This window comes from Lipotes vexillifer, unplaced genomic scaffold (assembly GCF_000442215.2).
Source record: "Lipotes vexillifer unplaced genomic scaffold, Lipotes_vexillifer_v1.1 scaffold236, whole genome shotgun sequence".
In the NCBI taxonomy this organism is placed as follows: Eukaryota; Metazoa; Chordata; class Mammalia; order Artiodactyla; family Lipotidae; genus Lipotes; species Lipotes vexillifer.
In genome coordinates this window covers 1,291,213-1,316,613 of record NW_006773295.1, presented here as the reverse complement: position 1 = coordinate 1,316,613, position 25,401 = coordinate 1,291,213, and the positions used below count along the sequence as shown (strand labels likewise).

The following is a 25,401-nucleotide window of genomic DNA, read 5'->3' as shown; positions in this document are numbered from 1 at the left end:
TTTCTGAGACAGTAATAGGAGAAAATTGGTTTTGAAACTGAATAAAAGTCCCTTTCAGAGTAAATCATTTCTTTCAGGCTACCTTTGCTGAAAGTAAAATAGAGCATAATGAAAGGTGGGTACGTGATTGTCTTTCATTTACCGGGAGTCCAGGACAGACAGGAGGCTGCACCCGTCTCGGGGAAATACAAGATTGGAATAATTGCACCGTAACAAGGAGCTTGTTGTGAAATTAGTATCTTAAGAAAGTAGTGAAAAAAGGCTTTTCCTCATGAATACTTCATTATTAGAAGAAAGTGGCAGAATTTAGGGCTCCAGACACCTGTTTAGTGTTAAATAACTTCTCTTTTTTCCCCCTTCAACACACCCTCCCCTCCACTTTCTTCTTTTTTCAACCCAGCCCAGCTTGGTGGCTCAGGCCTTGGCAGTGGCGGTGGCCTGGGAGCAGGACAGGGTGGGCATGGGGCGCCCGGGCTGGGTGGACATCAGTAGTGTCCGGGGTTGAGCCCGCCTTCTCCTTACCCTGACCCTGGCAGGAGACCTCCCACCCTCTCCCCATCCATCCAGGGCAGGCTGTGTCACCCTGCCCCTCGGGGGCTCCGGGTTCTCGGAAAAGTGGGTTCTGTGAAGATAAAGATGCTCGTTTCTGTGTGAATCGGGGTGAGTGAGCACACGTGGACCTGTCTGGAGCCACATCTGAGCTGCTGCCCATGGGGGACCTCGCCCCAGCCTAGCAGAGCTGCCCTGGGTGGCCCTGCCCTTTCCGTTCGGGGTAGGGAACTCGGTCAGGGGGCCGTGGTGGCCCTCGGGGCCTGGGCTCAGGGCTCAGCACAGGTCACCTCTGGTTCTCCCGGGGACACCATCCCGGGCACCTCCCCTCCAGGGGCGCTGTGAGAAGTCTCCAGGCCGGGGGTGAGGGCAGACCATCACCTGAATAAGTGGGGACACCCATTCGCCCACTGGCCGTTCCCAGGCACCCTTTCTATGTTGGTTCCCAAGATGACCAGGTGGGGTCTTTGCCCTTGATGAGCTCAAGGCTGAAGGTGGGGGGCAGGGAGGTTGGTATGGATTTGCTGGCAGGCGGTTACAAGAGAGCTGGAGGCCACCACCCCTGGAAGGACGGCCTGCTGGGGGAACACGGAGGGGGAGAGGGTCTGAGCAGGAGCCCCCTGGAGGAGGCGGCCCACACAGTGAGCAGGGCTGGACGGGGAGGGGGGAGGTGGGCACAGAGCAGTCCCGGTGACCAGCGCCTCCTCTCCCTCCTCACAGGGCCCCTGCCGCAGAGCACGTCCCCCCTGCCACAGGCCCCCAGCTCAGCCATGCTGGCCTGCCTGCAGAGGACCCAGAACGCCCCGGGCCAACACCTGGCCTGCCCGACCAAGAGCCTGGAGCTGCGCAAGTGTGAGTGACACGCCCTCCTTTTGGCCCTAGCCCCGCCCCTTCCTCTGCCCACCCCGAGTCCACGGGGCTGCCTCTCTCCTGGACACACCAAGCTTTCCCCACCTCGGGCCCTCGCAGGGCAGCTCCCAGGCGGGGAAAGCCGTCCACGCTCTGGCACATCTGTCCACCACCATCCTGCTTTGGACCGTCCGTGTTCTCCCAGGCCTTTGCCCAGGCTGTGCTGCCTCCCTGGGGTCCCTCCCCACTCCCTTGGTCTGGCTGACCCCCACTGGGCGTGGCCTCCTCCCCAGCAGCCTTCTCTGACCACTACCAGCACCATGGCCCTGACCCCAGCACTTCTTCTGTGACCTGACTGTGTGTCCTGTCTCCCTCTGCATCAGCAGAGAGGATAATGGGGAAGCAAACACAGCCGGCCCTTAAACAATGTAGGTTTGAACTGTGCAGGTCCACTTCTAGGTGGATCCCTTTCAGTAGTGAATAGCACAGTACTACAGGGTCCATGGTTGGTTGAATCCGCAGATACGGAGGAACCGAGGATACGCGGGGCCAACTGTAAGTTATGCCTGAATTAACCACCACGTTGTTCAAAAGTTCACTGTAGTCCTGAACGGGATCCCAGCTTGCAGCCTGAATTGCTGGGCGATCTTGGGCATGTCTTTTCCCTCTCTGGGCCATTAGGGAGCTGGACTTGGTAACCTCTAAGGGTCTGTCCTCCTTTACCATCCAGGACGGGGCTCCCAAACCCTCTGATCTGATTATTTTTAACCACCATAGGTTGTTTGGGGTTTTTTTTTCCCCCAAGTATTTAGACACATTTAAAAACGGGGAGATTTGTATAAAAATCTGGATGTACTGTGTCTTGAACACAAATCAGAGGATCTGGTAACATAGGCCTGTGTTCCTGTCCTGTAGCTATTGGTTAGAATGTAACTATTGCCTCTTTAAAGGGGACACCCATCTCCAGTTCACCACAGTCCCCACCCTTTCCTATTGCCTCTGTCCTATAGTGCAGGAGTGGTTGCCATTTACCATAGTGTTTACGTTGTTGCTTTTTGCTTTTTTAATATGTATTTTATCTTCAGACATGGTAATATACTCACGTGGTCCAGTATTCAAAAGGAATGGTATAGAGTTAAACTCGTCCTCTCCCCGCTGTTGTGTGTCCTCTCAGAAGACGTTTTATGCACATCCCAGCAAATATGTGTGTATATACATATTTTATCCACTGTCCTGCCCCTCACTTTTTCACTTAGCAGTATATCCTATATGTCAGCCTCTAAAGAGCTTCCTCATTCTTTTGCCATATAGTTTTTCATAGCACGGATGATCCATAATTTATTTGACCAGTCCCCTAAGAACCATACCCAACCTGTTGCCATTACAAGCAATGCAGCAACAAACTCTCTCACTGTGTATGTGTCACAAAGGTGTGAATAAAACTACAGCATAAATTTCTACAAGAAGAAATACCGGGTCGAAGGTATGTGCTTTTGTAATTTTGACGGATGTGGTTTGACTGACTTATCTGTTCATCTTCTTGATCTATTTTTCTCATTGGGTTTTGTCCTTATTAATTTATAGGAGCTCTTTGTATATGATGGAATTAGACTTCTGTCTGTCATATGAATTGCAGATGTTTCCCCCAAATTGTCACTTGTCTTTGATTCTGCCATGGAGGAGTTTTTTGAAGTATGGCCTTTGGATTTTGTGTCATACTTAGAATGTCCTTTCTCATGCTGAGATTTTAAAAAAAACAAACAAAAAAAGGTGTCCCCAGGGATTCTTCTAGTTCTTCTCTGGTTTAATTTTGAAAATAAACGATCTTTGATTATTTGATAATTTATCTGGTGCAAAGTGTGGGGTATGGATGCAAGTGTATTCAAATATCAGTGCAATACAGTTTTCATTATTGTAGCATTATAACACATTTAAACATTTTTAATGGCTTTATTGAGATACTATTCACGTACCACACAATCCACCCATTTGAAGTGTACCGTTCAGTGGTTTTAGTGTATTTACAGAACTTTGCATCCATCACCACAGTTCATTTTAGAGCATTTTTATCACCTCAGAAGAAATCCCTTACCCACTCCCTCATCCCCCGGCTCCTCGCTTCTCTATAGATGCCCCTGTTTTGGACTTTCCTAGGAAGGGACTCATACAGTATGTGGCCTTTTGTGACTGGCTTCTTTCCCTCTGCATAGTGTTTTCAGGGTTCATCCATGCTGTAAGCATGTGTATAAAACATTTTAATATTTGCTGGTGCTTCTTGCTTGTTATTCACCATCCTCTTATGCAGAAATTCCTTGGCTGTTCCATTAGTTTTCTGTCTGGACTGTAGAATCAACTTATCTAGGTAAGAACAAAATCCTGTTTGGGTTTTTACTGGGATTGCACGCAATTTATAAATTAGGAAGAAATGACATTTTTATAATGATGTCTTTCCCTCCAATAACATGATCTATACCTTTCTGTTTGTTCAGACTTTCTTTTGTGTCCCTCAGGAATGTTTTAGTATTTTCTTCATTTAGATCTTGCACATTTTTAAAGTTTCCTTCCTCTGGAAAGTTAATTTTTTTGTTGTTGATAAATTTATTTATTTTTATTTTTGGCTGCCTTGGGTCTTCGTTGCTGCACGTGGGCTCTCTCTAGTTGCGGCGAGCGGAGGCTACTCATCGTTGTGGTACGCAGGCTTCCCATTGCGATGGCTTCTCCCGTTGCGGAGCACAGGCTCTAGGCTCACGAGCTTCAGCAGTTGTGGCACACGGGCTCAGTAGTTGTGGCTCACGGGCTCTAGAGTGCAGGCTCAGTAGTTGTGGCGCACGGGCTCAGCTGCTCCGCGGCATGTGGGATCTTCCTGGACCAGAGCTCGAATCCGTGTCCCCTACATTGGCAGGTGGATTCTTAACCACTGCACCACTAGGGAAGCCCCTTGCAAGTTTTATACCTTGATTTCTTTGTCTTATTTAGTAGTGTTGTCTACTGTCCCTGGCACAGTGAAAAATAATAGTGGTGACAGTAGACATTCTTGCTTTGTCTTTGCCCTTGAGAAGCTTCTAGGATTTCCTCATTACACAGCATGCTGGTTTAGGGGCAGATATTTTATCAGGTTAAAGAAGTGTCCATCTATTTCTATTTTATTGAGAACTTTAAAAATCAAGAATGGAATCTGAACTTTACCAAATGACTTTTCAACATCTGTGAAACTGATCATATGGGTTTTTTCTTTGTTCTGTTAATATGAATAATTATACAGATTTCTTTATATTGAACCATCCTTGCATTCCTGGTTGGTTCCCACTTGGTCACAATAAATATTACATTATAACATACCATAGAATTGGATTTTATATTTTGTTTAGGAGTTTTGCCTCAATTTCATCAGTGAGAATAGTCTTTGGTTTTCTTTTTTTGGAACAGTGTTTGTTGGGTTTTGCTATCAGTGTTACATTTGCTTCATAAAGACCATGGAGGCTTTCCTTCTTCCTCTGTGCTTTATAAGAGCTTAGGTAGAAATGGATTATCTGTTCTTTAAAGATTGTTTGATCCTTCATGAAGCAGTCTGGGCTAGTGTATTTATTCGGGAGATGGAGGGCTGGGTAACTCTGAGATAATGTTCTCTATTTCTTCTGTAATGATTGATCTAATTGTTCTTGAATGAGTTTGGTAAATTATGTTTCTCTAGAAAAGTACCCATCTTATCCAGGTTTTTTAATTTATTTGCATGAGGTTGCACAAAATAAATTCTTTTAAGTGATTACTTCACCCTTGTTTCTTACATTGTATATTTTGTGTGTGCTCCCCTCCGCATTTTCTTGATTAGGTTAGTTAGCTAATGAGGTTGTCTACCCCCCTTTCCCAAAGAACCATCTTTAGGATCCATTTATTAGTAATTACCCTTTTCTGGTTCCTAATTCATTCATTTATGCATTTATCTTCATTAAAATCTTCTTCCTGCTTTCCTTTTTAAAAAATGTCTTGAGAGGCTTAAATCTTTATACTGCTAAATAAGAAAAAAAGGTAAATTAAGGCTGTGAATTATCTCAGCACTGCTTTAGTTGTATCCTGTAGGTTCCAGCATGTATTTTTAGTATCAGTATTTTCTAGATAACTTTGGCTTTGATTTCTTCTTCTTTGGCTTCAGGCTCATTTGAGTTCCATCTGTCCACCCAGGTAGTAGGTGCCTTTGTGTTTTGTTATTTCCAGTTCTATTGCATTATAATCAGAGAATGCTATCTATGATTTATACTTTTTTGGACTTTAGTGAAGTTTCCTTTGTGATATAATCTCTGGTGATTTTTGTGAGTTTTGTGACTTTTTATGGGAATTTGAAAAGACGTGCCTTTGTTTCTGGGATTCAGAGTCTGGTGTTAACCAGTTATATCTACCCTGTTAATTACATTAGTTAGGTCTTGTGTATCCAAGATGCAATGGAATTTAATGCACGGGTATTAATTAGTACCTTAAATCTCCATAGTGAATTGCATCCTCCTCGGCTGTATTTAATACTTTTGGCCTGGATTCAATCTTATCTATTAAGATGGTAACTGCCTATTAAGATGCTTTTTTAATTCACATTTTTCTTGAAACCTTTGCCAGTCCTTTTATTTCAACCTTTCTGAATTACTTTGTTTAGATGTGACTCGTATAATATAGAGTTGAATTAAGCTTTGTGATCCAATCTGAATGCCTTTTAAAAAGTTTTTAATAGAGTTTAGGCCATTTACATTTATTGATATAACAGATGTCTGGTATTAGTTCAGTCATGCTGTGCTTTGTTTTAATTGCTTTGAAAAGTCTTTCCCTGTGTGATCTAAGTTCTCTGCTTTGTGTACCTACTAATCATAGGGAAGGCTGGTGTTCTTGTTCGAGTGGTGTAGCATTAAATAATCCCCTAATTTTTTATCTCTTTGTAACAGCATCTATTCCATCTACCCTAAAATGAACAAAATGATGAAATTAGTGTATTTCCTTTTTCTCCCTACAGCACTTTCTCAGCGTTCACTTCATCCTTTTAAACCTCTATTAACTGACATCAGCTTTAAATATCTTTTGATCCCAGCTATTAAAAATGAGGACACCTGTGTACTTATACTACTGTTCCCCTCTTTCCCCATCCCCTCTCTTCTTAGTGACACCATTACTTTACTCCTAGGGCTTGTGATGTTAACATCCGGTTACATCACCACGCTCCCACAGTTCTATCCATCTCAGTCTCCTAGATAAACAGGGTCCATGCTCATCACCAGTTCTTTTGCCTTATTTTCCCACCATCTGAAGTCGCCCTCTAGTCTACGGCTTAAGGCCTCCTGTGAACAACACTCCTGGAATTCCTGCACATTCAGAATGGTCTGTCGACTTTCTACTTGAATGAGCAAAAAAAATAATTCCTGGGTCACTTTGTTTCCTTAAGGATTTTTGTAGACCTTGTTCTGTTCTTTTCTAATGTTGAATGTTGCCATGGAGAAGTTGAAGCCTGAGCCCTCCTCCTTTATATTTCATTTTGACCTTTCCACATCTTTCATGCCATTACTTTACTAGCCTGTGTCTTGGGGTTGACCCTTCAGAGTCTGTTTCTCCTGGAACAGTCTGTGCCTTTCGACAGGCAGATCCGAGGCTTGTATTATTTCACTTTCCTTCTTTTGGGGACTCTAGTTAAGCATAGATTGGCTGTCTTTTGCCCATCTTCCCTATGTACCCTCTTCTAATTACGCCTTTCTGACTCCCTATTTCCCTTTCATTTTGATCGCTTTTCATCCTGTTTTCTATGACTTCTTTTTTTTTTCTGCCTGTGCTCATTCCATTTCTCCTTTTATGATAAGTTTTTTCCTCCTACTCTTTGCATTTCTGCTTTATGGAAACAATTGCTTACTACATTGTTTCCTTCACAATGAAATATTTGGCCATAATCTTCATCTCTTCTGTGGCCACATTTTTCTGATGGGAAGTGTTTATTTGCCAACCATTACTTATAATTTGCCTTTCCTTCCCTTTTTCTTATATATTTTGATTAGGTCCTGTGCTGGTTCAATTTTGATTACTTGCCTCTGGAGGGTATTTCCAGAAAGACAAGGGGGACCTAAGATGTTATATCAACGTCCTCAGAACTGAAGGTCCTCTGATGGTGTTCTTTCAGAGATAGGGGTTTACAGAATACATGTCTGCCTCATCAAAAATAGAACAATGACAGATAATCTGGAAGGGCCTTCGGTTTCAAGGAAAAATGTTTTTCATGCACAGCCCCCTTCCCTCCTTACATGGCCTCCAGGGAGAACACGTTCTCTTTTATAAAGTTAGATACTTCACTGAATAGATTGTCCGTGGCACATAATTCAGAAGGCAGAAGAATTTACAGTGAAAAATAACTCTCCTTCCCAGAGGAAACCAGCATTAGCAGTTTCTTAAATACCCTCCTGAAAAATGCATGCACGTAGGAGGGGCAGTAAATACCTTTTATGTAAACATTTGCACCCCAACATACTTCTCAGCTCCTTGCCTTTTTTCTTACCGATGTGTCTTGGAGATTATTCCTCACCTGACAGAAAGAGTACCCTCGTATTCCATTGTACAGATGAATATAACACTTTAACCATCTCCCTGTTGATGGACGTTTAGGTTGTTTCTAGTCTCTTGCTATTCTGAACGGTGCTGTAATGAACATCAACTTCGTACATGTACGTATACCTGCGCAAAAAATTCTTCCGGGATAGGCTTGCTGGCTTAAAGGATCTGTGCATTTTAACCTCTGATTGCCACTGTCCAGGTGCCAGTGCTTCCTGCCTTGCCCTCTGCTGCCAACTGGCTGGAGATAAGGGCTGGGCACAATGACCTGGGCCAGTCCTTCCTTCCTGCTCCAAGGCCGGAACTAGAGAATGTGGAGGGCCACCAAGGATGTCCTGCTTCCCCTGCCCACTCAGACCCTTTGACATCTTTGCACTTACTGGAAAAGACACTGACTCTGCCTGTAACTGAAGAGCACAGGAGAGAGGGTGGCAAGAAGGGAGATAAGCAAATTGAATTGGGTGCCCTGCTGCCTGGTCAAGGCGTGGAAAGACTCCCGGGCAGTCAGGCCTAGGCTGACCCTCTTGTCCCTGTGGCCCCCAGGCAGAACCGAGACAGGAAGGGCTGGCCCTGAGCTCTGTGACCAGACCTCGGGCTGTGCTGTTTCTCACTAAGGGAGAAAGGTCTCGACTGGGCCACATGTAGCGTGACCTTGGATGAGTCAGTTGGCCTCCTGGGGCCTGCATTCTCCCTTCTGTAAAGCAAGGGGTCAGATCAGATGGACTTAAGAAGCCATCCAGCTCTGACCATCTGTGATGATAATGTCAAAAACCCGGTGGGGAGAAGACGTGGCCTGGTCTGAGCCCCCCTCCGTCTTCTTCCTGTGAAATGGGATCAGAGCTGCCTGACTACACTGGGCTGCACGAGGACTGACCTCCACAAGCGCCCAGAACGTAGTCAGTGAACCAGAAATGGCTGCAGTTTACCTCTCTAGGACCTGAGGTCAGGCAGGTGGCCGAGCCGGGGGCGCGGGCAGCCACATGTCCAGGAGCCCAGTAGCCTGTTCCAGCTAACCGGAGAAAGTGACCTGGAGAAAAAGAAAGGGAAAAAGATGTGGCAGGAGGCAAAGTCCATCCCCCTTCCCTACCTCAGGCCTAAGATCTTGGGCTACTCCCAGCTGGGTAGAGTCCCTGGGTCCCATACAGGACCCACCCATCCCTGGGACAGAAGCCTGTTCTTCTCAGCTGCTCAGGACCGTGCCCCTAATAAATGTTTGACTTTCTCATCATGGTTTTGATGCACAAACTTTGAGTCACACACCGCTAAAAGTACGGGCCAGGCAGAGAGGCACCATGGGGGCTTGGCTGGTGCAGGGGTAGACTCAGGGACCTGTCATCCAGGGAGGGAGGGGCCATGGCAGCTACCCTAGGAGACTGGTGTGAGCGTCCACCCTCGCTCTGCCGGACCCTGAGTGAGGGACGCAGCCTCTCTGTGCCTCAGGCTGGTCCCCTGAAGATGAGGATTGAGTGAGGGTTCAGTGACTGCCCTGCCCTCCTCCCCAGGAGCCCCCAGAACACAGGCTTTGAGACCAGATGGCCTGGGGGTCAAATCCTGGCTGTGCCCTGAATGGGATGTATGTGTGGTCTTGGGCAAATGAGGGACTGGCCCTCTCTAGGCCTTAGTTTCCTCCACTGTGACGTGGGAATAAGAAGAAAAGGGGAGGATCCCCAGGGCCTGGCAGCAGACTCAAACCCTTTACCTGCCCCCATCTCCCCCAGAGGGCAGGACCCCTTTCCCCACACCCATACCCACAAAGGGATAAGAGGTTCCCCAGCCCATCCCTCGCATCTTCACAGATGAAGCCTCTCCCCAACGCCCACCCCTCCTCACCTGACTCCTGCCCAGTGCCCCCAACCCCAAAGGCTGGCGCCATTGCCCCTGCGGGCCGTAGCCCCACAAGCTTTCCTGCAGGTGCAGCTGCTTCCACTAACACTAATAAAATAAGGAAGAAACAAAGCAATTTAAAATTCCAATAAAATTAAAAACCCACCGCTGGCCACACCGCAGATTCAATTACAGAGCTGTTGCTGAGCACAGCCCCGGGGATGGAGGGATGGTCCAGGGCCACCCCCGCCTCGGAACCGAGCCCAGGAGAGGAGAGACGCCCAGAGGTGACGGCCAGGACAGGTCCGGATGGAGTTAGCCTCCTTTTACGATTGAATGAATAAAAATAAGCTCTTAGCAAACTAGGATGGCAGGCAACTTCCATCTTCTATTACGGAGAATACAACCACAATCCACCACAAACCAACCCAAGGGTTGATAAAATCAGAGGAGGACAGAGACCCAAATCACTGACTTCCCACACTGTACAGAGGTCCTGGCCATCTCATTAAGACAGGGGATAATAAATAACAAGTTTTAAGGATTAGAAGGAAGTCAGACTGTCTACATAGAAACCTCAAGAGAACAAGAATTCAGCAAGATTCGCAGACAGAACATCAACATACAATACATAAAGTAGAGAACCAACAAGGAGCTACTGCACAGCACAGGGCACTATACTCAATATCTTGTAATAACCTATAATAGAAAAGAATCTAAAAGAGATTTACTGAATGCATAACTGAATCACTTTGCTATACACCTGAAACTAACACAACATTGTAAATCCACTACATTTCAACAAAGTTTTTAAAAAATAAAAGTGGAATAATAGAAAAAATTAAAAAAAAAATATCAACATACAAATGCAATTTCATTCCTCTGCAGCAGAAGTGGGCAAACTTCTGTAAAGAGCCAGTATTCGGCCTCACAGGCCACACAGTGTCTATTTTAACTACTCAGCTCTGCGGCGTTGTGGTGCGAAAACTGCCACAGACACACAGAAATGAGTGTGCATGGCTGGGTTCCAATAAAACTTTATTTACAAAAGCAGGTTGCACACCACATTTGGCCTGCAGATGGTAGTTTGCCAGCTCTGTATCTATAACAAAGAGTTGGAAAATGTGTATTACAAAAAGACACTATTTCAGTTGGGGGTGGGGACAGTTTTACATGTATGGTAAAAGGGACTATACAACTCACCAATTAAAAGTATACTAGTGGGGCTTCCCTGGTGACGCAGTGGTTGAGAGTCCGCCTGCCGATGCAGGGGACACGGGTTCGTGCCCCGGTCCGGGAAGGTTGAGAATCTGCCTGCTAATGCAGGGGACACGGGTTCAAGCCCTGGTCTGGGAGGATCCCACATGCCGCGGAGCAGCTAGGCCCATGGGCCACAACTACTGAGCCTGCGCGTCAGGAGCCTGTGCTCCGCAACAAGAGAGGCCACAACAGTGAGAGGCCCGCGGACCCCCAAAAAAAAAAAAAAAAAAAAAAGTATACTAGTGAATTCTTTCTAGCATAAATTCACAGTTATCCAACCATCACCAATTATGAACTTCCAGACCATTTTCTCCTCACCCCCAAAAGAAACCCCATACCCAATAGCAGTCACTGCCCAGCTATCCCTCAGCCCCCTCACAGCCCTAGGCAACCACTCAACTACTTTCTGTCTCTCTAGATTTACCGACTTTGGATATTTCATAAAAATGAAATCATGTAATATGTGGCCTTTTATGTATGGCTTTTTTAACTTAATGTTTCCAAGGTTCATGTTGTAGCATATGCATCAGTACTTCTTCCTCATTAGTGCCGAATAATATTCCATTGTATGGATACGCCATGTTTTGTTTATCTACGTATCAACTGATGGACATTTGGTTCATCTCCACATTGTTGGCACTTATGAATAATGCTGTGAACATTTGTATATAATTTTCAGTGTGGGCGTATGTTTGCACTTCTCTTGCATATGCACCTAGGAGTGGAATTGCTGGGTCACATGGTAATTGCTTACTTTTTTGAGGACCTACCTGCCAAATTGGTTTCCAAAGCAGCTGCGCCATTTGACATTCCCACCAGCAGTGTATGAGGGTCCCAATGTCTCCACATCTTACCAGAACTTGTCATCTTTTTGATTCCAGCCATCCTAGTGCATATGAAGTGGTATCACTGTAGTTTTGATTTGCATTTCCCTAATGGCTAAGGATGTTGAGCATCTTTTTATGTGCACATTGGCCTTTGTATATCTTCTTTGAAAAAATGTCTACTCTGCTCTTTGGCCCATTTTTAAATCGGGCTTTTTATTAAGTTGTAAATGTTCTTTATATATTCTAGATACAAGTTCCTTATCAGATTCATGATTCACAAATATTTTCTCCCATTCTAGGGCTGCCTTTATCACTTTCTTCATGGTGTCCTTTGAAGTACAAAAGGTTTTAATTTTTTTTCACTTGTGCTTTTGGTGTTGTATCTAAAAAGGCTTTGCTTAACCCTACATTAAGGAGAAAAATTTACTCCTATGCTTTTGCCTAAGAGTTTTCTAATTTTAGCTCTTACTTTTAGGTCTGTGATCCATTTTGAGTTAACTTTTGTGTATGGTGTGAAGAAAGGTCCATCTTCATTCTTTCGCGTGTGGTTATCTTGTTCCAGCACCATTTGTTGAAGAAACCAATCTTTCCCCATTGAATTGTTTGGCTCCCTTGGCAAAAATCAGTTTACCATAAATGTGAGGGCTTATTTCTGGATTCTCAATTCTTTGGATCTACGTGTTTTTCCTTATCCCAGTACCACACTGTCATGATTACTGTAGCTTTGTAGTAAGTCATGAAATCAGAAATTGTGAATCCTCCAACTTTGTTGTTTTTCAAGATTGTATTGGGTCTTCTGGGTCCCGTGAATTTTAGGATCAGCTTGTGAATTTCTGCAAAGAAGCCATCTGGGATTTTGATAGGGACTGTGTTGGATCTATACACCAGTTTATGGAATATTATCATCTTGATATTAAGTCTTCTAATCCATGAATGTCTGATGTCTTTCCATTTATTTAAATCTTCTTTAATTTCTTTGAAATTTTTTTTTTTCAGATTGTAACTTTTGCTCTTTTGTTAAACTTACTTCTAAGTTTTATTTTTTGATGCTCTTGTATATGCAATCATTTTCTTAATTTTGTTTTGGACCGTTCATTGTGCATGTACAGAAATACAGCTGATTTCTGTGTATTGATCCTGCAAACTTGCTGAACTTGTTTATTCTAATAGTTTTTTTAGTGAATTTCATAGGATTTTCTTTTTTTTTTTATAAACTTATTTATCTATTTATTTTTTTTTGGCTGCATTGGGTCTTCATTGCAGTGCACGGGCTTCTCGTTGCAGTGACTTCTCTTGCTGCGGAGCACGGACTGTAGGCACGCGGGCTTCAGTAGTTGTGGCACATGGGCTCAGTAGTTGTGGCTTGCAGGCTCTAGAGTGCAGGCTCAGTAGTTGTGGCGCACAGGCTTGGTTGCTCCGCGGCATGTGGGGTCTTCCTGGACCAGGGCTTGAACCCATTTCCCCTGCATTGGCAGGTGGATTCTTAACCACTGAGCCATCAGGGAAGCCCTCATATGATTTTCTATGTGCAAGATTATGTCATCTATGAAAAGAGATGGTTTTATTTCTTGCTTTTTATGTGAATGACTTTTATCTTTTTCTTGTCTAATCGCCCTGGCCAGAATCTTTAGTACAATGTTGAATAGAAGTGGAAATCTTATTCCTAATTTTTGAGGGAAAGCATTCGGTCTTTCACCATTAAATGTGACATAATCTGTGGATTTTTCCTAAATACTCTTTCTCAAGTTGAGGAAGTTCCCTTCTATCCTAGTTTGTTGAATGTTTTATCATGAAGGTACCTTAGGTTACATCAGATGCTTTTTTGCATCCACTGAGATGACCATGTGGTAGTTGTCCTTTATTCTATCTATATAGTGTATTACATTAATTGAGTTTTGGATGTTAAGCCAACTTTGTATTCCTGGGATAAGTCCCACTCGGTCATGGTGTATAATGCTTTTTATATATTACTGGATTAAGTTTGCTAGTATTTTGTTGATTTTTGCATGTACAGTCATGGTATCCATGGGAGATTGGCTCCAAGACTCCCCCCCGGCCCCCAGCGTTGGATACAAAAATCCACAGATACTCAGATCTCTTATATTGATACATTAAATGGCATAGTATTTGCGTATAATCTATGCATATCCTTTTTTCTTTTTTTGGTCGCCCCGCGTGGCCTGTGGGATCTTAGCTCCCCGACCAGGGACTGAACCCCGGCCCTCAGCAGTGAAAGCGTGGGGTTCTAACCACTGGACCACCAGGGAATTCCCCTGCATATACTTTAGATCATCTCTAGATTACTTATACCTAGTACAATGTAAATACTATGTAAATAGTTGTAAATATAATGTAAATTATATGTAGATAGCTGTAAATATGATGTAAATGCTAAGAAAATAGTTGCTGGTGCACAGCAAATTCAAGTTTTGCTTTTTGGAATTTTTGGTCCTCAGTTGAATCCATGGATGCAGAACCTGTGGATACGGAGGACCGAGTACATATTCATAAGTGATATTAGTCTATAGTTATTTTGTGGTGTCTTTGTCTGGTTTTGACATTGGGGTAATACTGGTCTCACAGAATTAGTTTGCAAGTGTTCCCTCCTAGTCTCTTTTTTAGAAGAGTTTGTGGAATAATTGGCATTAATTCTTCTTTAAATGTTCTATAGAATTCAACAGTGAAGCCTTCTAGGCCTGGGCTTTTCTTTGTGGGTAGATGTTTTGATCACTAATTTAATATCTTTATTTGTTATAGGTCTATTCAGATTTTCTATTTCTTCTTAAGTCAGTTTTGGTAGTTTGTGTCTATGTAGGAATTGTCCATTTTATCTAAGTTATGATACTATTACAATTTATTAAGGGACCTAAAATAAATTGATAAAAGAGGTAAATGACCTCTATGGAGAAAAATTTAAGTTTATATAATGACAGTTTTTAAAGACCAGAACAAACTTAGACATATGTCCTGTGCATGAACAGAGATTCGATCTGGAAAAAATTCAATCTAATCCCTACATCCTGGCCATCCTGTGTATAACTTTGAAAACCTGGTGTGGAAGTTGACAAGGAAAGAACAAAGGGCCAAGAATGGCCAAGGTGCTTTTGACAAAAAAGTATAAGGACCAGGGACTTCTCTGGTGGTCCAGTGGCTAAGAATCTGCCTTCCAATGCAGGGGACGATCCCTGGTCAGGCAACTAAGATCCCACATGCCGCCGGACAGCTAAGCCCACACACCACAACCACTGAGCCCACGTGCTGCAACGAAAGATCCCGTGTGCTGCAACTAAGACCCAACTCAGCCAAATAAATAATAATTAAAAAAAAAAAAAAAGAAGTATAACGGCCAGTACTGCCATGGCTTAAGGCTGAAACCATGGGACTAACAAAGGGAAAAAGGGGACCAGGGGATGGAGTAGAGCATCCAGAAATAGATCCACGCACTACCAGCTCCATCTAGGATGAATTGGGTCTTGCAGATCACTGGGGATGAATATGCAGTGCGGGGACAACTGGTTATACATATGGAGTAAATGACATTGGAGCCTTACCCAACACCATACATCAACAGGAATTCTAGGCAGACCAAAAAAACCATGGAAAACAGATAGCATTCTTTGAAGAAAATGACAGAGAACATCATCCTCAGGAGAGGAAGGATTTGCAAACTGAGAGGGAAAAAATGCACAAGTGAAAAGACAGGTTGGACCACGATAAAATTTAAAACTCAGCAAAATACACCAAAAAGAAAGTCAAGATGAGCCCCCAAATTGAGAGAGGATGTCTTCAGCACTTAAAACGGACCAGTATCCAGAATAGAAAGCCACGATGTGGCAACGGGGAGGGGCAGGGAGCCAGTGGTGGGTGGGAGGGGGTGAGACTAAGGACTGGAGACAGAGACTGGAGGGGCAAGGGAAGGGATGGAGGGTCAGACCAGCATGGATGTGGACGGAGACAGACAGGAGTAGGAAAATGGCCAAAAGGAGGGAGAGATGAGGCAGCAGATCCAAAGGGCAAAGACAGCTGCCACGAAGACAGAGGGACAGGGACTTACTTCCCTGGTGGTCCGGTGGTTAAGACTCCGAGCTTCCACTGCATGGGGCACAGGTTCAATCCCTGGTCGGGGAACTAAGATCCCACGTGCATCCTGGCCAATGCAGCAGGGTGAGACGGGAACACAGGCAAAGCCCAGGGCGGGGGATGGACATTGCTGGGTCCTGGGAGAGAGTGAGGGGGGGCTCCCAGAGACGGAGCCCAGTCAGGAAGCAGGTCAGGGAAACCGAGGTGCAGGAAAGTCAGACTGGGGAGGGACTGAAGTTCCCAGACTTGCCTACGGGGAGGGACACCTTGGCTGCCGCGGGGCTCCAGCTGGGGCTCCAGAGGTGGGGAAGGAAGATGTAGACACGGGTACGTGTGCCTGCGAACACCTGCCAGTCTCTGCATGTACAGGACGTCCCTGAATATCTGGGCACACGTGGCTCACATGTGTGACCCTAGGCATCTGAGCATGTGTGTGAGCTTGGACATGTGTACACACACATGCTTAGAGAATGACCTCGAGGACCCTTTGTGCGGCGCCCAATGACCACCACTACCTTGTACTGCCTGCTCTGGCACAGAAAGAGCTAGAAGGCAGGCAGCCAGCCTTCTCTGAGCACCACTATGTACCAGGCCTTCTGACACGCATCCTGTCAGCTGGGGCCAGTCCCCTACCCCCAGCTGGTAGCTGGGGCACCTGGAGTGATACCCGGGCCTGACCTCCAAGGCCCTGGGGCTGCCACCGGGGCAGTGGGCTGGGGGCAGGTCGGGGTGGCTGGCCACCGCCCTGCCCCTCCCTGCCTCCCTCCCAGCGGAGGCCAGAGAACAGCTGCATCTGCCCTGGCCATGCGTCTGCCCCGGCCCAGCGCCTTCCCCTGCCCCCCTCCCCTCCGGGGCAGCCTCATTAGGGATTCTGCCGGTGCCACCAGCTAATTAGTGTCACATTAACTGAGCATTCAGAAGGCTGCCACCTCCAAGGGCAGAGTGTGGGCAGCAAAGGGGAATGCAGATACGGGCTGCTCCTCCTGGGGGGCTGGGGCCAGGCCCCAGGCCCAGGGGCCCCTCCTGTCTTGGACACCCCACCCCAGCCCCGTTTCCACACAGATCATGTCTACTTCCTGAGCCTTAGGGAGGAGGTGATAGGCAAAACCTGTGACAACATGAGAAGGAAATGGCATACTCACCAAACACCTGCTGTGCTCCGGTGCCCGGCACACCTTTCATTCTCCTACCCCTCCTCTAGGAAAGCTACAGTTATCAATAGCTCCATTTTACAGTCAGAAAGTCTGAGGTCCACCAAGGGAACAACTTTGCCGGGGGCGGGGTTGGTGGGGACGTCCAGTGGATCCGCAGGAAGCTGCACTCAGCCGCACAGGGACTGGCGTCTGGCTGGTAGGTAGGTGCCTGGGGGCACCTGGGGCTGCCACCGGGGCAGCACAGAGAAGCCCGGAGCGTGGGAGCAGGAATCCTGGGCTGGGGTCCTGCCCTGGCCACCCCTCCCACCTCCACCTGCCCCACGTGCCTGCCCGTACAGAGTATCACGCTGACTTCGGCAACCCCTGATGCGCCCGCCCCTTCAGCCCCTTACAGACGAGAAACTGAGGCTCACGTCCAGCGGCTGCCCCAGGTCACCCCCAGCAAGTGGCTGAGCTGGGCGTCAAAAGGCCATGGCCTGCCTCCAGTTGGAATCTGAGCTGCTCACCTCTCCCCGGTCTCACCCCTCCAGCTTCCGGAAGGCAGGGTGCCACCGAGGCCCGCTCTCCTGTCTCCCTGTAGCAACATTAAATCCCACTCAAAGAGCTGCTTTTAACTGGCTTAATGTACTCGTTAATAACTGCGTCTATTTAACACACCTGTAAAAGGCCCATAACATTAACTTAAGGACAGCGGACGGCTCGCCTGCACCGCCAGCCAGCCAGGCAGCCTTTCACATTTCCCGACAAGGCTTTCACAGGGGCCATGGCGGGTGGGCAGGGGGCAGGGGCAGCCCAGTTCATGGGGGGAGTTTCGCTAGACCCCGCACCATCATTCATGCGATGCTCCCCGGGCACCTGCCATGGTTCCACACATTCTTTTAGGCATCAGGGTGCTGAGAAGGAGCAAGGCCTGCCCTCAAACAACTCCAAATCCAGCCCAGGAGACAAGCCAACAGCTACAGCAGGGGAGTGCTGGGGGGCAGGCAGGGAAGGCTGCCTGGATGGGGGCCGGGGGGCGTGTCTCCGCTGAGACCAGGGGGTGTAAGCGACACCTCTTCATCCTTTCGGCACATAATTCAGGCACCTACTGTGTGCTGGGCACTGCATGGACAATTCCACCCCACCCCAGGTTCACCCTTCCAGGTTAGGTACTGGAAGGGGCCCAGAGATGGGGCACTTCTCCTCGGGGCGTGGGGCGGGAGAGACAGACGGACACTGACTAGACGAGCAGGGTGTCCAGGCCATCAGCATCAACCTGAGAGAACCTGTCCAGCCATGGTGTCCACGGTGCCCAGTGATTGAGAGCAGGGGCACAGATGCCCGGGGCTCAAATCCTGGCACACAAATTGTTTCTCTGCCACCAGAGGTCTCAAACTGGCAGCCCACGAGCCACAACCTGCCTACCAGCTGTGTGGTGTGTCCTGCTGGTGTCTGAACACTGTTTCAAAAGAGAACACCTCTGGGGACTTCCCTGGGGGTCCAGTGGTTAAAACTCTGCGCTTCTAATGCAGAGGGGGCGCGGGTTCAGTCCCTGGTCAGGGAAGTAAGATCCCACATGCCGCGTGGCCAAAAAATATAAAACAAAAAACCAAAAGAGAACACCTCAGGGCAGGGCATGCCTTCCCCGCCCACCTCCATGCTTGCCCCACCTGGGCTCTGGCTCCTTGGCAGCCCATCTGTCCGCCAGCAGTCAGCAAACCACGCGTCTGCAACCCTCACCGATGTCCTGTCCCTTGAATGCCTATCCTCCTCTTCTGGAACCCAGGGCCCACCTCCCAGGGCCTCCACGGGGCTGGCAGAGGGGTGAGGCCCGGGTGTTTGGGGCGATGCCGGAACCAGAGGTGGCACTCAACAGAGAGGGGCGGTCAGCGTGTACAGGAGGCCCGGGGACACGGTGCAGGCGTCCAGGGGCCTGTGGGGAGGGAGGGCTGCAGAGGGAGGTCAAGGCCAGGTGGCCTGAATGCCACCCTGAGCAGCTAAGACTTCATGCAAATGGGGGGCTCACGGGAGGGTTTTACAGAGAAAAGCAAGGCAGCTGGGGGCCTGGAGGCGGTGAAGGGGCTTTAGTGAATTCATCACCAACAACCTTGGCACCCACTGAAGGCAGGCACCCTTTCAGTGCTCACAAAAACTCTCGAACGTCAGCAACAGCAGTATCATCCCCATTTTACACAAGAGAAAACCGAGGCTCAGAGAGGGCAGCGGCCTGCCTAGGGCCACACAGCCAGTGTGTGGCAGAGCTGGGATTTGACTGTGATTCCTTGTCAGAAGGCTGCCGACCACCCTCTGTGCTCTGCCCAGGAGCAGACGCTGCCCTATGACATGGGGAGCTGGGGAGCCTCAGGCTGCTCAAGGCCAAGGGCAGTGGAGGATGCTTTGAAGCAGACATCAAAGGCAGCACCCTGGGAGGAATGGGAGCCTGTGCCTGTCCCCCACCCTAAAGCAATACTCAGGTGTAGCTGGCCACCGGCAATTACAGAAAAGCACAGAGAATAAATAAAATATGCCTCCTTCCCAGGCCAGCCCCTGTTGGCATCCAGGGCTTTTTTCCTTCAAGTGTCGGTTCGAGAGGGAAGGAGGAAGACAGACAGCCCCCTTTGTGACCTCTTTCAGCATCCCTGTACTGTACCCGCTTCCCGGCATCATCAGAGCCTTCCAACACCCTAAGCGTTAGTGCCCAGCGAGGTGTGTTTCTGCTGGGGGCCTCCCGGGTGCTCTGTCTCACAGGGACAGTCAGGCTGCTCCCGGGATGACTTCCTCCTGTTTCTCACCCAGTAGCCTTAGGGGTCCCATTAAAACCCACATCAGGTCATGTCCCTCCTCTGCTCCCAACCCTCCCCCGTGGAGCAAAGCCCAGGTCCTCTCAATGGCCCCAAGGCCCAGCCCGTTTGCTCTGTGCGCCCCCTGCCTCTCCGGTCCATCTCCTATGACCTTCCCCCGCCGGCCCCGCTGCGCCAGGCGCGCCCGTCCACTCCCCTCAGCCTCTGCTGCCGGGACCACTCTCCCATCAGACATCCACGTGGCTCACTCCCGCACCTCCTTCCGCGGTCCTGAAGAGCTGCTTTATCAGAGAAGCCTCTGCGCTGACTGCCGTGTCCGAACGAGGCGCCCTTCCATCCCATCCCTATCCGTCCCCCATGCCCTGCTGTCCCAATGACTACGGCTGCGTAACAAATCACCCCAAAGCTCAGCGGCTTCACACAGCTCTGTCGTACGCTCAGGACTATAGACAGGGCACCATGGGGTCGGTGTCTCTGCTCCGTGATGTCGCTGGGAACGGGGCTGGGGTAGGGGGCCTTGCGGGAAGACCTGGGCCGGGGCTGGAATCTTCCGACGGCCTGCTCCCTCACACATCGGGTGGTGCGTGCCGGCCGTTGGCTGAAACACCCACACATGGCCTCTCCACGTGGCCTGGGCTTCCCAGAACATGATGGCGGGGATGGACACGACTCCAGGGATGGACCTCCTGAGAGGCAGATCCACCTGGAGCTCCAGGAGGCAGCCATACGCCCTCAGGACTGAGCCATGATAGTCACCAGCGCCACTTCTGCCGCGTTCTATTCAGTAGAATCGAGCCGCTTAGTTAGTTCATGTTTAAGTAAAGGAACATTAGCCTCCGCTGTTTGTGGGAGGAACGCCAGAGAATTGTGGACATAAACTACGACACCTGCTCTCTCCTTGTTCGTGGGGCCGGACGCATTACATGTTATTGTCTGTCTCCCCCGACTACATGTCAGCTCCGAGAGGGCGGGGACTTTGGTTTGCTTTGACCACTGCTAGTCTCCAAGCCCAGGACGGTGCCTGTACACGGGAGGGCTCAGGAGACACCCGGGGGATGCGGGCTTGCGGGGAGGCGTCTCTCCATGGGCCTGTCTCTGGCTTAGTTCCTCCAAGGACCAACTCTCCCAAGTGTCATGACTGGCAGTGAACAGGGGCTCCCAGGCTGGACGGGTCCTTCTAGCCACAGCCTCGTCATTCCTTCAACGCAGCATTCCTGAGTTCTTACTCTGTGTCCTGTGGGCAGTGGGGACAGCACTGAACAAGCCAGCTCAGGGAGCCCAGTCTGCTGGGGCAGGAGGACAAGCCCAGGGCAGTCAGAACCTGCCGTGGTGCCTGCAGCGATGCACCAGGCGCCGATGGAACCTTCGCTGGGGCGCCCTGGCCAACTCGGGGAACCAGGCAAGGTGGGCCCTGGGGCTCCCCAGGGGGCCCACAGGGCCATGGGTCCCCTCCTCTGCCCATTAACCCCGTGAGCGCTGCCCCCCCCCCATCCTTGCCACTGCGTAGAAGCCTGCCGCAAACAGCTGGCTTGGCTGGTTCCACAAGGCTGGGGTTGAGGCCCCCGGGGTGGCTCAGCAGAAAGCCCTTCAAGAACAAGGGAGACAGTAGAGGCCGCAGATGCAAAGACTCACAGGGGTGCAGCAATCAAGCCAGGTTTGGAACAGGGTGACCCTGGTACACGCCCACCCAGAGACAAGCACGTGTCCAGGGGAGGCCTGCCGAGGGCCGCCAGCCAGCAGTCTCCGGGAGCCGAGGGCAGCCGTGAGAGCTGCCCAGCCGTGTGCCCTCTGATGGGTCACTTCCTGCCTCTCTGAGCCTCCGGGCTGACTCTATAGTCCCTCCTGAGGACTGTCCGCCTCCTAATTCTAAGGAGGAAGAGGGGGAGCCTCCTGAGTCTCCTGGCTTCAGCTGGGGCCTGCCTTGGGGTGCAGGTGAGGTGATGATGACATGGAAGGCACATCCCAGCTCAGCCCCTCCCTGGCTGTGTGTTCTCGGGAAGCTTCCATTTCCTCCTCTGTAAAATGGGGGCCTGGATTAGTTATCTACTGCTGTGTAGCAAGTTGCTCCAAAACTTAGTGGCTTAAAGCATCAGTAATCACGTACCGTCTCTCACGGTTTCCGTGGGTCAGGAGCTCAGGAGCCACCTAGCCAGTAGCTCCGCTCCGTGTCTCTCGTGAGGCTGCAGGCGGATGTTGGCAGGGGCTGCAGTCCTCTGGAGGCTTGACCATGCTGGAAGACCTGCCCCCGAGAAGGCGCACGTGGCCCTCTATGGGGGCCTCCCCCTCGGCTGCTCCGGCATCCTCACAGGCGGCCGCTTCCCCAGAGCAAGTGATCCAAGAGGGGAGGAGGCCACAGAGCCTTCCGCGACCCTGCCCTGGAAGTCACACTCCTTCACTTACACGGTATCTTACAGGTCACACAGGTCAGCCCCATGTGGAGTGGAAGGGCGTGAATACCAGGAGGTGAGAAGCATTGGGGTCGGGGACAGATCTTGGAGGCTGCCTGCCAAGTGCCACAACTTGTCTGCTTCCTTATCTGTAAAATGGGACCACCTCCCACCTCTTGGAGCTGTCAGGTGCTCCAAACAAGAGGCATGGAGAAAAGCTGTAGGCATGGGGCCTCACATATACTAAGCGCTCACCAAAGGACGGCTTCTGTGTCACGGCACCACCGTCGGCTCCAACAAACTGGAGGGACCAACCCACCCTGGCTGAGCCCTGTTGACCAGCAGAGGGGCCAGATGGGCCCCTTCTTTCAATGAATGGAAACTAGAAACAGGCATTGCTCTTTTTTTTCTTCTTCTTAAGGTTTTAAGCACCTAATTTATTCCATCCATTAGATGGATTTTGTAGATTTAATCATTTTCACAGTTGGTGGCTCATTGGATACTCAAGATAAACTCCAAATGAAAGTATAATGGTGAGGACAAATGAGTTTTCACACCACAATGGCAGAAACTTGCTTGGGAAGAGAGTTTAAGAGGAACAAAAATACATATGGATATAATTTTTTTCCCCTGGCAGCCGCTTTTGCTGACTATAGTAGGTTACCACAGTTAATTTCACCAGTTTTGTTCATCTGTAAAATTGCATAAAAGTGACATTTTTGTGCTCATTATAGCAACTGCTGATTTATGGCTGGTAAATGAAGAGCTGGCCCCTTTTTTGCGGGACTCTCCAAGCGGCGCTAAGTGCCCATGAAATTGCTTGTATAATGTAGCTTAAATCCAATCTCAGAGAAAGATTCCCCCGTTGGCCAAAGTGACATTTCCATTCTCCACACCAAGTTTATTTTAGGCCACTTAGGAGGAGGGGCTGCCCCAGGCACGGTCAGGATGGGGGGCCTGGTGTCAGCTCCACCCACCTGGCCCAGGTTAGGCCACATGGATGGAGGGGCACTGCCCCAGCCTCCTTGGGGTACTCTGTGCCGCCAGCCTCTTCCCTCCCCACTGTCCTGCCCAGGTCAGACCACATCCCTGCGCCTCAGGGCAGAGAAGAATGGTCTTCCAGGGGCCTGCCCTGCCCCTCACCTGCTTAGAACCTTCCACAGCTGCCGATGCCTTGGGCGAGGGCTCCCAACATAGCGGCGCAGACACTAGGGGCCTGACAGGTCTCTGTGGTGGGATCTTTGTCCTGTGCATCGCAGGATGTTTAGCAGCATCCCTGACCCGTCGTACCCACTAGCTGCCGTAGAACCCTCTCTGCAAGCTATGACAACCGAACTCATCTGCGGATGTCAACAGTGTGCCCTGAGGACAGAACCATTGAGAACCACTGCCCCACAGCGAAGAGGCCCTGCTCTGGCCCGACACCCTCCTGAGCTGCCTGTCGTGGTCCTTCCTCCCCTGCATGCCTGCTCTGGGCTTCTGCTTTTATTCTGGTTTATAGTTCCCACTGGGACAGGCTTCCTCACCTCTGGACCTTTGCCTGTGCAGTTTCTTCTGCTGAAATATGTTTCTCTCCTCCCTCCTCGCTCCTTTCACCACTGCCTTTAGCAGGGATGCCCTTTCTTCCAGAAAGCTGCCTCTGAAGCCCTGGGGGTGAGGCTCCCCCATCACGGCATGCATTTTGCTCAGATTGGCTCTAAGTCCACCAGGGAGTCAGGGGTGAGGCTCGGGAAGGAGGGCATGTGGTGGGAAGGCCTAAGGAAGGCGGTGGGGTCTGCACTGTGTCCCGCCACAATGCCAGGCCCAGCCATGCACAAGCCCTGCCCCTTCCTCTCCCAGGAAGACCCCTGTGCCACTTCTGCTAATGCTCCACCGCACGACTCATGAAAGCCTCACAGCCCTCCTGGGAGGCAGTGTTAGCGGTGTAACCCCATTTTAGATGAGGAAACTGAGGCTCAGAGTGGTGAACACCCCCCCACACCCCCGCAGGAGTCACTGTTGGGTCCCAGGGGTGCCCACAGGGCCGAGAGGAAGGCAGTGCCCCATGAGACCTTGTAGGGTCCTCCTCACCCAAGGGCCCATCCAGGTCACGATCTCCCATCACCTACTGTTTGTCTCACCCCCCTGCTCGGCACCTTGGCACAGACATTCCTTGAGGCCACCCTGCAGATCTGCCACAGTCCTTATCTTCATTCCACAGGTGGGGAAACTGAGGCTTGGCCAGGCCAACAACTTGCCCAGGGCCACACAGCCCTGCAACCAGGCAGGACTCCACCTAGGCAGCCAGCTCCAAAGCCCAGGGTCTCTCCGTCTGCCTCACGCGGGCCTCCTGCTCCACTCCCCGCCCCAGAGGGCGTCCTGGGCGGCACTGAGGAATGTCTTAGGACCAGGGAGGGGCTTTGGATGGGAGAAGGGGGTCTACCCACCGGCAACCCGCCTACCCCACGGCAGGGCCCAGTTATGCCCACTGATGGTGGGGACAGTCAGCCTTGTCACACAGAGTACACCCTTCAGGGAGTTCCCTGGCGGTCCAGTGGTTAGGACTCCGCGCTTTCACCACTGAGGGACCAGGTTCAATCCCTGCCCAGGGAACTAAGATCCCACAAGCTGTGCGGCATGGCCAAAAAAATAAATAAAATAAAATAAACAAAGTACACCCTTCAGCTGACGTGCTGACAGCTCACAAAAAAGGCAGTGGCCACCACACAGGTCTTGCAGGTGACAGGCAGACCTGGGGAGGGGAGGGGCAGCCAGCGGGGGCAAAACCCCTCCTTCCCAGCTGCCTGTTGGTTGAACGAGGGTCGGTGAGCACCAGGATGAAAGCCACCTGCGGCAACTTGCCCAGCGCCAGGCCATGTAGCAACTCACTGAGCCATCCATGGGCCATCATCACCCCATTCTACAGATGAGGCGCCGAGAGGACAAGTAAAGGGGTGGAAGGAATGAACACCCACCAGAGTGGTGGTATTGGGGTTGGCCAAAAAGTTCGTTCTGGCCTCTCCATAAGATGGCACGGGAAACCTGAACAAACTTTTTGGCCAACGTAATACAATGGACGACGGTACCAGGCAGGTGGAGTGGAGGGTTTAGAGTCCCCGTAACTCCCGTGCTGGCGGGGGGGGGG

At 49.7% G+C, this 25,401-nt stretch overlaps 1 protein-coding gene across 1 annotated transcript in view; it reads left to right on the top strand.

Annotated features, from left to right (window-relative positions):
* The first annotated feature begins 1,319 nt into the window (after positions 1-1,319).
* Positions 1,320-25,401, top strand: part of FAM222A (family with sequence similarity 222 member A) — a 26,165-nt gene continuing 2,083 nt past the window's right edge. The window contains exon 1 of the mRNA XM_007448221.1: positions 1,320-1,401. Within this exon, the coding sequence (XP_007448283.1) occupies positions 1,320-1,401 (82 nt within the window). The remainder of the gene's footprint in view (positions 1,402-25,401) is intronic.